At 47.6% G+C, this 14614-nt stretch overlaps 1 protein-coding gene across 36 annotated transcripts in view; it reads left to right on the top strand.

The window, feature by feature from the left end:
* The window catches only part of CACNA1C (calcium voltage-gated channel subunit alpha1 C), a 458186-nt gene that overhangs the window by 418922 nt on the left and 24650 nt on the right, over nt 1-14614 (top strand). For all 36 annotated transcript variants that reach the window (XM_088164617.1, XM_088164614.1, XM_088164594.1 and 33 more), the window contains 5 exons: nt 3529-3561; nt 6364-6492; nt 10390-10455; nt 13458-13549; nt 14330-14495. In XM_088164617.1, coding sequence (XP_088020743.1) covers nt 3529-3561; nt 6364-6492; nt 10390-10455; nt 13458-13549; nt 14330-14495 — 486 coding nt within the window. The remainder of the gene's footprint in view (nt 1-3528; nt 3562-6363; nt 6493-10389; nt 10456-13457; nt 13550-14329; nt 14496-14614) is intronic.

Here is a 14614-nt window from a genome sequence, read left to right as displayed (position 1 = left end):
AGGTGGGGTTAATATCTCTTCTCGGGAATTTCCTACTGAAACTTTCATTTGAATCTGCCTATTAACACACTTTCTTGTTTTCTTCCAAATCTTTATCCATAAGATATTCTAAGCCATGGATATTTCAGGGAATTTTGATACTACTGTGACTAAGCAAAGCCTTTTTGCTCATATTTTTGCTGCTGTCTTTACAGGTCTGAAAAGCCCCACCATCCCTTCTCAGAATTTCAGAATGGATTGCATTACAGCACAAATACCCTATATTGATATACTAGTCAGTATACTATATTGACTCTGTTATATATTGCTCTTGAAAGACTGAGACTGGTTCTCCTGAAGTGCAAATTTTATCCTCTCCTAACTTCCAAAGCACAACCCATTAGAAACTTTTTCCTTGACTTGATGGCAGTATCAGACACTAAGTTGGATTTGTGAGACATTAGGACCTGGAGGGGTTGTGTCCTTCACAAGTAAACCTCCCTCCCACCTACCCAAGGCAGAGCATGACTAGCAGGAACACAACTACCTTATCCAGTGCTGTGGTCTCTGAGATTTTAAGTATCTCTCCATTGAGTAAAACTGGCTTCTTTCCCAGAGACTTCCTTACCTGGGATCCTGACTTCATGATGGGCACCAGCTTTGCCTTCCTCTTTTGTGCCTGCAGGGGCTCTGAGAGTGCTCACAGGTTTGCAGCAGCTGAAGCAAATTATCTGTTTAAAAAGCTGCTTTTCGTGTACACACTGAACGTGAATGAGATGTATGCAGGCAACAATATTCTGAGGAGGTTTTCAGACATGTTGCAGGGATCACTCAGTCTTTATCTTACTGAATTTTTACTTGGTCCTCTAGAACCTTCTCTTCTCTTTCTTGGCCTCTTCTGCTCCTTAGCATCTCTGTTGCCTTTTTTAATATAGTGACATCAAAATAAAGAAAGAAATACCCAAAGAGTTCTCATTGTACTCATCTCCCCGAGTGTCTTTGTACAGGTGCATCCTGCTTCAGATATTTCTTTCCCCACTCAGCCTGCAAGTTTTCTTCTATATCACTCTAAATATGGCCTTGGAGCTGGAATTTATACTTCAGATCCCTTTTCTGTACAAGGGAAACTGCTCAGAACATCCTCTCTGACTGATGTCCCCGCTGTGGACCTTTCCCATTCAGTATTTTCATGTTACTCACGCCCCAAAAGAGAAGGGCAGGATGGAAGGCTTGAAGTCTCTCTGCAGGGCAGAGATGGCTGCAAATTAAACATTACAGCCAAGACTGCTTTCTGCTCAGTGGTGTAGCTTCTCCAATAGCTCTTCCAGAGACATTAAACAGATGAGGGTTTGTTTTTCCACATTGTTCTGAGATTTGTAGAAATGAAATCCTGTCCACTTCAGATGGGCAATAGACACTGGGTTTAATTCCAAGTACTTGTCACCATGGCTCCATCTCTGGGAGCTGATGTGACCACTACATTCTCAGGTGCCAGTTGCCTGCCCTTGTCCTAAAATTGTCATTCCCACATCACTGGCAAGGCTGAAGATTCTTGGATAATCTAGCAGAAGCTCTCTCAGCTTTAGAGTTCACAATGGCCACACTTGAAATTTCCAGTAATGGGTTCTCAGGTACCTGTGTTCAGGTGCATGGGGTGCCCCTTTGGCACAGGTGTTGGGATTTCTCTCCTTTCTGAAACCTTTGTGGAGACCAGAAAATGTATTTAGCAAGCTGGGGGTTGATTTCCCCCTTATGAACTCCCTCACTGTGCACAAGCATGGCAGGAACCTCAGCCCACAGTGCCACAGTTTGTACAAATCCCACCTGCCAGCATTAGCAGAACCTTGTCTGGGCTGCTTTTGAGCCTCTACCATAAGTAGGGATATAATTTGGTACAATTTTGACCACATCTTAAAACACAGCCCAGGTAGCTCATGGGATAAGAGAGGAAATGACAATGAAGGCACAATATCACACAGCACCTCAAAAGGCTTCTTCAGCCTGTCAGTCACAGATGCACCAACCCTGTCAGCCAGAAAGGATGGAGAACCCCAAAAATTTTTAGGCTTCCTTCAGTTATTTTGAAGGGCCTTTGTACCAAGAATGCAGCAAGCAGCAGAACAAGGGTCCTTCTACTGTAAGAAAAGGTGATTTGCAGAATTAGAAAGAGAAAGGGGGATGGGATAGAGAAACACTTTGCTGGAAAGATGTTTCCCTAGCAGCACAAAATCAAAATCTATGCCCAACCTTTAAGAAATGTCTCTATGGGCACTGCTTCTTTATTTGGTATTCAAGCCAACTTTTGCCTGTATGTGATCTGAAAACACAAGAGCAAACGTGAAAGAGGAGGATAAAAGCAATGAAAGCTGACACTACCAAACCAATGAATTAACCCAGATTATTAAATGAGTTAGTGTACCTTGGGTTTTTAATCGCTTTAATTTGCCTGTGCCACCCAATAGGCTGTGCATCCAAACTGCAGTTTTTCTTCAGGTGATACAATGCCAGTTTGATTACTGCAGCTTCCTTGGAGAGCAGGAGCATGCTGCAGGAGTCCTCCATGGCACTAGTGGGAAATTCTGACACTGACAGAAGAAGAAATACATCAGTAATACATCAGTTCCCACTTTGCTAAAGTAGCAGACAGGTTTAGCATATGGTAGAGGTTAGGCCTGAAGGATTATGTTGCTATTGAACTGAAGGACTCCCAATAAAGACAGCTTTATTTAATTTGCAATTCTGCTTCTCACACCCAAGGATACTTGCAGCCTTGGCTATTTTTTAGAATTGCTCTCAGTATTGGAAATGGCCACAGAGATTAATCAAGGAATATCAGGCAGAGTGTCTGCAGCAATTTTGCTCTTCCAGGTGTGACCAGGGCTTGGCTCAGCTCAGCCTGGCCTCCAAGAACACATCCATTGGTCCCTAGGACTTTGCAGTGAGGTGGGTGAAGGTAGAGCCAGCTAATTAGCTGCACCAACCCACTCTCCACAGCTGGTGCTGGGTGTTGAAGGGCTGCCAAGAGCCAGTGAGACTCTCCCAACCCATTGCCTCACCCAGAACTGTGTGTAAGGGAATGGGGATATATAAACAGAAAGAGTTGCTTTAGCACTGGGATGTTATGGGTTTACAAATCAGATGGATGCACTAGAAGCTGGCTGGTCCCTGTGCAGACATGGCCTGGATCTCAGTTGGAGGGCTAAATCAGCCCCTGTATTGGACTCGTTGTAGTGATGCAAGAAATGTTTTACCAGTTCAGCACCTCCACTGCCAGGGTGTCCAGCACTCAGGGGACACTGGTGTGACTCACATGTGGTGGTAGTGGAGAGAGCTTATATCAAATTCAGTGGCAGCTGTGCCTATTTCTGCCACGGCCAGCCTTGATCCTGGGCATCCTAGGGAATAAGCCCAGCCTCTTGTGCATTTCTTTCCAATTCCCTTTTGCCCTCTTCTGCCATTTTGTTGCTCCTGTGTTAGCCAAGACCTACTTTACTAGGGCTCTTGATTGGAGACTTATTACAGCTTATTTCTGTCTGCCTTTCTTTAAAGCCAGCTGAACATACCCAATGCTCTTCCTCTATGGTAAGACCGAAAATACAGACCACCCTCCCAGCTTCTGTGACACTCTTTCTAACACACTCCTTTTTTCTCTTCTCCGTGATCACAAGTTCTCTCTCCAAGCCCAGCCTAGTTATTTGTGCATGAAGCTGCCATGTCGTGTATTGGTGTGAGTCTGGTGTTCACATGAGCTGTGAATATGCTGCACATGTGTATCTCTTGTGCATCCTGAGCTTTCCTTTGGTCGAGTTAACTGTCGTTCTGCCTTCTAATGAACCACCAAGAGAGAACTGGACCTGGGAAGATTTCTTGTTAGCCACAAAGGATGTCCCTGTGTCACTACCAGTGTGATGCTGAATGAGTTTGCAGTGTGAATTCATGTCCAGAAAAGAAAGGGTTGGGACCTCTGAAACTCCTCTTCAACGAGATAATTCATTAGAACATTTGAATTTGTGTTTTGCACAAAAAAAAAAAGAGTGAGTGGTGCAACGGCGCCCAAGACACTGCTGCCTTGGTGTGCCCAGCAGTTCCCACTCCACCCCCACAGAGCTGCAGGAACTCCAGTTTCTGGATTGCCACTCTGCAGAACCTCCCTCCTGTGGCAAGGATACACCTTCAAAAAGCTGGATGAAAGACAGGAAGAAGTAAGCAGGGCTACTCAAGCATCAGCTGATCTACAGCCACCTAGTTTTAAAATGACTGTAATCTTCTGAGGCACCGCTGAGTTTTTGGCTAAGTGGTTTGATGCCAGTAAGTTGCAGATTTGCGTCAGGGAGGGATTTGTTCTGTTTTATCTGCTGCTTAGATTTTTGCTCCAGGACGCTAGGAGGGCAGAGATAAATTTCTGCCTGCAGGAGCTGCCTCCTCTCAGCAAGGAAGGACAAAGGAATACTAAAACCTCTGTCCAGACCCATGTCCCAACTTGCTGCCACCTAAAGAGCCAAGCCAACAAGAAGCACAGCAGGTAGAATAAGAAAACACTGTTTTTTTAGTCACAACCACAGCAGGATTGCTGTCCACACAACCTCTAAATTTGTACCTCAGCTCTGTTTTAGATGGTATTAGAGCTTGGCTTCTATAGGACTGTATTTGACCTTACAGTTATCCCTCTGGGACTGTAGTGCTGATATTCAGTGCCATGATTTTTGATCCCTTGAAGGCCACACTCCCTCCTTCACCTCAGAGCACCTCCCTCCAATTCACTGAAGCCTGATGTCCAAGTAACCAAACAAGGGTCAGGTGCAGGGAGCACTCAGGCTTTTCCTTGTTTCCTTAGTCTTTTTCACCCAATTACTCCATGGGCAGCGAGTGTCAGCCTTTGGTACAGACTGGAGGAAGCTACCTGGTGACAGACACACCACAGACAGACAGACAGACAGACAGACTGCAGCTGGGTGCAATCCTGATCTGTTGCACATGGTGCTGAGCTCTCTGTGTGAGCAGGGGTCACACCCAGCACACAGCTATGGCCCCTGCCATAGGTACATATCTACATCTGGACATTTAATCCCAGAAACATCCACCCAGGCTGCTCCTGTGCCTTGGGTTTTATCAGAAGCAGACAAGCAGGCAGCTGCTGTTTTCACTGCCCAGTGACAGGAAATCCAAAGGGTCTGTTCTCTCTTGGTTTACACAGTGGTGAGTAGTTAACAGCAGGGGTGATCTGCACTGTTTCTTCCTCCTAAATGTTGCTCTTCCGGGGGTGTTTAGACTCAAACTGCAGTCTTTGCAGCCTGGGTGGGGACAGAGAGGGGGTTTCCATGCACTTTGCTCCACAGCAGGTCAAGTGGGAGGGTGACAGTGTTATCTCCCCCTGTGACAGGAGGTCACATTCCCACAGTGCTGCTGCCGGAAGGCACCAGCTCCACAGGCTTGGCACAGTATTTTAGGGGGTTAATAAACTGGAAAACATGGCATTATCTGTGCCCTTGAGCTAGGCAGTGAATCCTCTGCCAAGGCCAGGTGAGCCTGCTGCTGCAGCAGCCTTCAGATGGATGTTGCCTTCACACATGTGAAGGCTGAAGAACGTCAGAGCTGGTTACAACCCCAGGGGAAAATGCTTAGGGACAAAGCAGATGCTGTGAGAAAAAACAGGCCAGAAGAAAGACTATTTTAAAATACTCCACGCTTGAACAGTAGCAGCGAAGCCAAAATAAAATGCTTTAAAAAAAACAAAAGTCAGCGCGCAGACTGTGGGAAATACAAAGGGGTCATGAGAAATGAGAAAAGCCCAGCAGAAGGAGAGAGTGACCAGGGCCCAGCCTGCAGGGGCATGGCCACAGCAGCAGAGGGGCAGCCAGGCTGGCAGTGGCACCAGTGACACCAGCACACACCGTGTCCCCTTGGGATTTTGCATCCCAGGAGCAAATCTGGGACCTGCTGCTGTTTCCCAGCAGAGCAAGCAGCACGTGGCTGGTGCATGACACCAGATCCACCAGAGCTGCTGGCTCAGACACTCACTGGGGTGAAACACTTAAGGCAAAAAAGGGAAAGCGTCCTTCTGCTCCAGCACAAGGTCAAAGGGGAATTGCCTCTTTCCAATGGGATGTATTGGAGGGGTATAAGCATAACCTATCCCTAGTCCCTGAAAGCCCAGGCAGACTGAAGGGAGAGGCTGATGGCTTTGAGAGTAGCCTCACCTCCTGGGAGACAGGGCAGCCTTGAGCACCCTGTCCTGTCCCTGGGGCGCCAGGGAGTGGAAGCCCAGGGAGCAGCACCAGGACAAGGAACAGTGCAGTGAGCCCCCGGCATAGCATCCTCTGTGGCCCAGGGCCCTCGTTGCTCTCGTGCTGTTGTAACTCCTGCCTCTGTGCCAATGGCTTCCAGAACGCAGAGGAAAACTCTCGCATCTCAATCACCTTCTTCCGACTCTTCCGCGTGATGCGCCTGGTGAAGCTCCTGAGCCGAGGGGAGGGCATCCGGACCCTGCTTTGGACCTTCATCAAGTCCTTCCAGGTACTCCTTCACTTCTCTCTAAGAAAACACCTAACTCCTTTGGATCCTGGTTCCGCCCAGTGCCTCAGCTCAAAGGTGCCCAGGGGCACGAATGAGTCAAGTAAATGGAACTCGCAGGGTGTGAGTTTCACCTTGAAAGCATGAGGCTCTCCTGAACAGCCCTAATAGTTCAGTTCAACTCAATTACTGCCTGTCTGTAACCCTTCAATCCCATCTCCTTTTTTTTGTTTGTTTCCTTATTTGATCTGTGTTTTATATGTGGAACTTTAAGTGAAATATACAGCTGTGGGGGGGAAGGCCTGGGTGTCAATTAAGTTTCCTTTAAGCCTTGTTTTGAGGATTTCCACTGAGTATTAGAGGTGTGTGGCCTCCATACTTTCATCCAGGAAGAATTCACCTTTTTAGCCCTACTCTTTTGAGCTGGTAACAATGCCAAGTTATTAAATTGCTGCTGCTTTTTTTTTCCCTGGAGACAGGTTGTATTTCAGTGGTAGGTAAAGTTCCAGAGTAGATTGGAGGAAGTGAAGGAGACCAGACTGGATAAGAATCATCACCTTTGGAGGGAAAAAAATCACCACAGTTATTTGCTAGAAAAAAAACCTAGCCACATATAGTAAAATGGCAGAGATTAAGCATTTTAAAAGTACTTGACCTGGATTTACTGGACCAGCACAACCTGGATGTTAGCTGGCACATGTCCAAAGGAAGTGGCAGGGAAACACAGCACAGGAATACAAATGGTGGCCTAAACATGAGCAAATATGCAGAACACACCTCTGGATAAAAGCACCAAAGAGTAACTTGTGCAACACACAAGTCTTGAAACAGCAACTATAGGCTGTAAATGGTCAATAGTTTTTGTATTGATTCAAATGGAACAGGAACTGACCCACACTTTAAAACTTAAGCATCACCAGTGACAACACAAGCTGGGACCAAAGCCTGCAGTGCTGCAGCTCATTGCAATTCTGCCTTTTCTCAGCAGAAGTAGCACACGTGCACACCAGGGATCAGCATGGACTTTTTCCAGCACAGCTCTCAGTGGTCCCAGTAGCCAGACCACCAGCCTGATGCAAAGGAACTCATTTTGCACACTCACTGACTGCCAGAGGACCTAACCCTGCACAGCAGGTTTCTGACACATCCATATCACAGTGACTTTTTCCATTGCTTGCAGAGCTGCCAATTTCCAGGTTGTTATTTGAGCAGTGCCACTGGGAACCATTTTGTTTGCATGCGTAGGAACGAGATTCCCTTGGCACAGCTCAGCCAGCACTGATGTAGGGGACAGAGTCACAATTTCCAGTTCCTGCTTCTCCTCCCCTTGCCCCTGTGCCCCTCGAGCCTCTTTAGCAGTAGCTGGCCCTGAGCTGAACTTGTCACAGCTCATGGCTGGAGAGGAGGAGATGGATGGGAAAGGGAGCACCTGGTACTTCCCTCCAGTGACCTTCAGAGCTCTTCAACTGGAGAGTCACTTCAGGCAGGGCTGTAGGGTGGTGGGAGAAAGTATGAAGGGAGGGCTCTTCCACAGCAGGGGAGGGGAAAAATAAAAAGGCAGCAGTGCAAGCAACTGCTTTTTCCCTTGAAAGCCTTTAGCCATTTATAACACGGAATTCTCTGCTCCAAGCTCCTCCTCTTGGAGCTACCGGGAGGCTCCTTTGGTAGCTAAGAATAGCCACTGTGCCTCTCTTAATCCAGCCACTCCCACTGTCAGAAATGTGGGATCCCAGCAGATTTTGGCACAGTGTCTCTTCAGTGTCCCCACATGCTTCCAGGAAGCATCTCTGCTCACACAGGGCAGCCTAATGAGCAACAAACTGCTGGAGTCAGATCCCATGGTCACTCCCATGTGCCCTGGGCATGGCATGAAGGGATGACGTACAAGCTGGGGCACTGGTCAGAGTGGTGGGAAAATGCTCAGCGGGGTTTCCATCTGCAGAGACAGCATCAGGGTCAGCCTGGGAGTGGGAGGAGTAGGAAGTGAGAGGGTGCTGAGGGCACAGCAGGGCCGTGGGAATCACAAGGACAAAGTGGTGACGCCAGGGAAGGACAGAGCCAGAGGAGGACAGAGACAGGAGTGTAGAATATGTGAGGTGGGGAGATGGAGGAGCCATGGGGAACAAGGGGCAGGGATGAGCAGGAAGGTGAGTTAGTGGAGAGGAATGGACTGAGCAGAAGAACATGAAAAGGAAGTGAAGGGGCAGACAGACAGGAGAGAAGACACTTCTCCATCCCCATTTGGATGGGAAAACAGAAGTACTGTCAGAAAACAAGTACTGTTAGGGTCATACACCTCAGGTCCTGTCTGGACACTATCTCAGGAGCCCTTAAGTATTGTGTGCATCAAGTCCCACTTAAATCATCACAAAATATTTGGAGCCCAGTTCTGAGCTGGTGATCTCTTCAGTGACATTGTGGGGTAAGCATACCAATTTGTCTGGCCCCCTAAAAAGCCAGAGGAATCTGTCCTGAGACTCAAGATGATGATTACAGACATTGTAAAGAATTTGACTATTTTTTACCACTTTAATATTCAGATCTCTTTGAGATTATTTATGCAGATCTTAGTCAAATCTCCATGGTGGCTGGTGAAAATATTCCCTCCATTTTTCCTGTGGGATTTAGTTGTGTTGAATCTAGGATTACAGAAGGGTTTGGGTTGGAAGAGACTTTAAAGATCACCTAGTTCCAACCACTCTGCCATGGGCAGGGACACCTTCTCCTAGACAGGGTTGTTCAGAGCTCCATCCAATTTGGCCTTGAACACTCCCAGGGATGGGGCAGCCACAGCTTCTCTGGGCAACCTGTTCATGTCTCACCCACCCACATAGTAAATAATTTCTTCCTAATATTTAATCTAAACCTGTCCTCTTTCAGTTTAAAACCATCATCCCTTCTCCTATCACTGCATGCCCTTGAAAAAAATCCCTCTGTGTCTTTATTGTAGGCCCCCTTTAGGTATTGGAAGGTACTCTAGAATCTCTCTGGCTGAGCAACCCCAACTCTCTCAGCCTGTCTCCATAGCAGAGGTGCTGCAGCCCTCTGATAATGTTGTAGGCTCATTATATTCTGTGAAACTGGGTGTTCAAAATCTAGATCAGGGACTGTGCTCACATCTTCAGAGTAAATGTGTCCACCTATTTCCTCTGAAGCAAGTTCTGAAAGCCTCTGGTCTGAGTGCTATATATTTCAAAATATTCCAGCTCAAAAGCCTGAGCCTCCGAAGTCCTGAGCCCTTGATTCCTGTCAGTGGTGGAGGAAACTGGCAGCACTCAGCACTTGCTGATTGCACTGACCTCTGCCTTGGGAGGCAGCTCTGCATATCAGGGCTCTGATATGAGCCTCTGCATTTCCCCTTCAGAGGCTGATCACTGACACTCAGTGCATGGCAGACACCATCAGGGACACCTAACACCGAACAGGAAAGGTGCTGATGCTGCTCGAGGTGCTTAGGGTGGTACCAGCCATTGTAGCAGAGCCTTGAGTTAATATTCCAGCAGCTGTCACATCTTTTATTTCACCATTCTGGATCCAGGGAAATAGCACATTAGTGATATTTCCATTAGTGCCAGAGTAATCCTGGCTGTCAGAGCTTTCTCCTCCCGATAAGCAGGTGTAGACACTGGTTTTCCCTCGCTTTCCTGCCTCGGTCAAGGGCGGGAGTGAGAGGAGGGCAGCGAAACTCCATCCATCCATCCATCCATCCATCCATCCATCCCCCATGGCACAGAGCACAGCCCGCTGGGCTGGGCTGGGCTGGGCTGGGCTGGCAAGCAAGCGTGGGGCTGTAGAGGCATCTAGTGGCCACCTGCCCGCACTACAGAGCCTGGTCTGGAGCGTCCCAAAGCACGAACCAGGCAGAGACACAGCGTTCTCTTTTTTTTCTTTCGTTCCCAGGCTCTCCCCTATGTGGCTCTTTTAATAGTGATGCTGTTCTTCATCTACGCTGTGATTGGGATGCAGGTGAGTGACGCTTAAAGAGCTCGGCTGTGCTTGTATTCTCCTGCTAGAGCATGGGAACAGGCTTACAGGGTAACCAACATCAATGTGTGGCTGTGGGGGCTTACAGCAATGTTTTCGCCCAGTAAGGTAAGAATGGCAGCTAACCTTGGCTGGAGAACATCGTCTGACTGGGTACTTCCAACAACAGCACAACAACAACAACAAATTTAAAAAAAGAAAGCAAACAAAAAAATAGTGACCCATTTAATGGCAGAACACAATATGCAAACAGTAAAAAGACAATGCCTGCCCTCCACATTCTCGAAGGAATATCCACCAAGAATTGCTTGTTGGTTCAAAACAAGTGGGCTTATGCCCATGCTGCATTGAACAAACCAAAATGTTCTCTTGCATCTCTTTCACATTGGCATAACTTCCACTGAGTTGTAAAGATCAGCTTTTGATCTACAGCCATGAAGGTAAATATGGGAGAGATCAGACCCAATGTACCAATACTCAGAGTTTCTCCAGGAAGCTGCATCAACACAACATCTTAGTTTGCAAAATGTGCTTGGGATCATCCTGAGCATTCACCTGTGCAAGGAACTGATATTGCACAGACACCATTGAAGACAGCATGTGATGCACTGGGACAGTCCCAGCCTCATTTGCTGTGCTGCTTTTCAAGCTCAGCTTCACTTCCCACTTCAGTGTTAATCAAAGTTCTCAGACAAGTCAGCCATCTGGGGCCGGAGGCCACAGTATAGAAAGGCATGGCATAATTGCTTCCAGAGGCCTTCAAAAATGACAGGCTTCTTGGTTTCACAATGACAACAGAACTGGTAATGAAATTCATCTGACCTCTGTGACCTTGTTTTAATTTGTTTCCTGTTATTATAATCACATGTTTTCACAGACTCCATCTACTCTGCCCCACCGTGAAACATAAAATTAAAAGTTTTCTTGAATTATCACAGGTTATCTCAGTAGCCCCAGTAATCACAGCTGTCATTTACTCTACTAAGCTCATATTGTAAACGTGACAGTTTTGCCTTTAATAGCTAAGACGGCCAAGATCTTACAGAATTACCTGTGCTATACATAAAATCACTTCAGAGCATTCAGCTGGTATTATAATGCTGTACAAAGCATTTTAAGTCACTTCCAAGCACCCACACAGATGGGGTCTACAGTGATCAGGGCACCACCAGGGCCAGATGCTTTATTCTGTAATTCTACCCCTTTTTCTGTCAGCTCATTCTAAGTTACCTATTTAACCCTTGGCTTGCATTCAAGCCTCTGTTTAAATCATCTCAGCACCTGAAGACCACACATCTGTCTTCCCATAAGAAAACCAACTTTTTTTTTCATTTTCCCTGTTTGCCCAGAGTCCAAAGACCTGTGATTATCACTTTTTGTCCAAATGGCATCTGAGACATTTCGTGTGCAGCTCTCTTGAACATGCTGACACATAGGGTTCCCTCACACATAGGGACACATAGGAAGGAAAATCATCCCTCACTCCATTAAGCAGCTACCATGAAAGACTGGATGTACCAGACCTGATAAAAATATCAGAATTTCCCATATAAAAGAGACCTACTACTTTACATCAGCAACTGCCACGACTTGGAGCATAACAATGTTCAAGCCTCACTGCCTAATGTGCTCAAGTGGAAAAAATCCAAGCTGATGCTGATGGATGAAGCCACTCCATACAATGGCCCAGGAGGCACAGATTGGAGAGGCCATGAGGAAGGAACCTCCACTTTCACTCCTCCCAGGTACCAAACACAAAACACCCACAGCAGCTGCTGCCAGTGCCTCGTGTGAGGGATGCTGAAGGAAGATCATGGGAAGCTCCCTTACCTACATCTGCCTGAAATGAAAAATATGGGCTGCCTGGGCTTAAACTCAGTGCAGCTGGGGCTGTCAGTGCTGCCTGTGGCATTGGGGCTGGCCACATGCATCCTTGTGGAACCCCTGAGGAAAACTGCCATGTGCTGACCCTCCCTCCAGTCTGTCCCACCATTGTCCCCCTGCTCCTCTCCACGTCCTTGTTTCTCTTGGGGTGCTAATTATCAGTGACATTTCCTTGAAAAGAAGCTCGGTGTTCTCTCAGAGCTGCTCTGTTCCTGCTGCTTGTTTTGGCTACAGAGAGATTACAGCTCTCAGCCCCCCCGAGACCTCTGCCACGTTGTTATCAAAGGGGAATAAATAGTCCTGGCAATGCTGTGCGGAGACATTTCTGCCACACACAGATTGTTAAGCTCTCAGTCCCACTGCCTGAAAGCACCACAGCTATCCAAGATTTTTTAAAGAAGCCTGGGGACACCCAAAGACAGGCTTCTATAAAGGTTTGCTGATGATTGCAGGCTCCATGCCATGGCTGGATGAACTGGAGTTGGGGTGGCATGGGAGGAAGCTCCAGGACTCCTTGTCTGGGCAGATCTGGTCATCATCCTCATGCTCTGCATTCTGGGAGGACCCCTGAAACACCTGCTGGTGACAAGCATGGCTGTAGAAGGGCAGGAAATTGGACAATCCCAGATCCAAGGCAATGCATTTACATTGTTTTGTGAAAATCCAAGGCCTCCCACAGAGATGGAAGCTCAAGGCTTTGCAGCTGCTGGGCTTTTGCTATAATTTCCTCCTGACGAAGATAGATAAACAATGAAGGAAGGAGCCTTTTCTTTTCTCTTACTGATTTCTTTCAGCTGGACTCCATTCCCAACTGAGTGTCTGTTAATACAAGGCCCCACGTCACATATTCAGTGCATGAATAAGGAAGGACACCTTGTTTTGACACAAGATGCTTCTCATTACAAAATTAGTGCTTTTCTGGTGATAAAACAGAAGCCAGGAAAGCAACAACATGTATAAAAGACACACAGAAAAGTTTATTTTAATAGAAGAGCAGATTCCATTAAGTATCAGAGTCAGGGTGAGGCCAAGAGCCACGGGTGACAAGAGGTTTGGGGATTTTGCAGGGCTAATCTGAAAAGACCTCTGCTTTCTGCCAGGTGTTTGGTAAAATTGCGCTGAACGACACCACGGAAATCAACCGCAACAACAACTTCCAGACCTTCCCCCAGGCAGTGCTGCTGCTTTTCAGGTGGGTGTATGACAGCTCTGGATTCTGTCAGTCTGGGAGCACGATTCCTCTGCTCTCGGGCACGCCTTTATCTCCTTCTCCCGTGTCATGTTCCCGAGGTGAGCAGTAACATGTTGTCCTTCAGCGGGGGAGCCTGGGAATTGTGTCAGATGGAATGACCAGTCCATTAAGTCTCTTGCACCCCAGCAGCTCACCCTGGTAATGCTCAGTGCTGGGGAGGGAGACAAATCCTCCTACACGTAAGGAAGGTAGCCAGTTTTCAGTGCTCTCCAAAACTGATATGCATCAAAAACTTCTTTGGTTCAAATCTGGCCAGTGTGACCTCTAGCAGGGAAAGGGACGTGATGAATTTGTGCTTAGGCATGGTCATGCCAGCTCAGTTTAGCACATCATCCTACTCCAGAGCTGGGGCCAGGGAGGGGTGCTGAAGGGGTAGGAAGTTGGCATAAATTCAACACTGTGGTAATTTTGAAGGGCTTTTTTAGGTGCAATCCTCAGCCATGCCACACACATATCCACGATTCTGGTTGGAACATGAGAGCCCCATACCCACAGCAGCCACAGCCAGTCAGAAATGGTACACTGATGATGGCAACAAAACCAAACAGAGGAGCAGGATATGCCAGGGGATGTCAAAGTCATCGGCCTAATTTGCTCTTAATTGACCTCAGCAGCAAAATTCCCAGTAATGTTCATGGGATCAGGAACAGGTCGCTAATGTGCCAGTCCCTGTCACATCCAAGGTCACTGCTGTCTTCCCCTGCCCTTTGCCTTGCCCAGGTGTGCCACAGGTGAGGCCTGGCAGGAAATCATGCTGGCCTGTCTCCCTGACAAGAAGTGTGACCCGGAGTCGGAGCCGGCCAACTCCACGGAGGCCGATCACTCCTGCGGCAGCAGCTTCGCCGTCTTCTATTTCATCAGCTTCTACATGCTCTGTGCCTTCCTGGTGAGTCCACCCGACCCAAACCCTCCCTGGTGGGTCCATCTGACCCAAACCTCTCCTGGTGAGTCCACCCAACCCAAACCTTCCCTGGTGAGTCCACCCAAACCTTCCCTGGTGAATCC

The sequence above is a fragment of the Sturnus vulgaris genome, chromosome 5, assembly GCF_052056855.1.
Source record: "Sturnus vulgaris isolate bStuVul1 chromosome 5, bStuVul1.hap1, whole genome shotgun sequence".
Taxonomy (NCBI): Eukaryota; Metazoa; Chordata; class Aves; order Passeriformes; family Sturnidae; genus Sturnus; species Sturnus vulgaris.
This window is presented reverse-complemented; position numbering and strand designations above follow the sequence as displayed.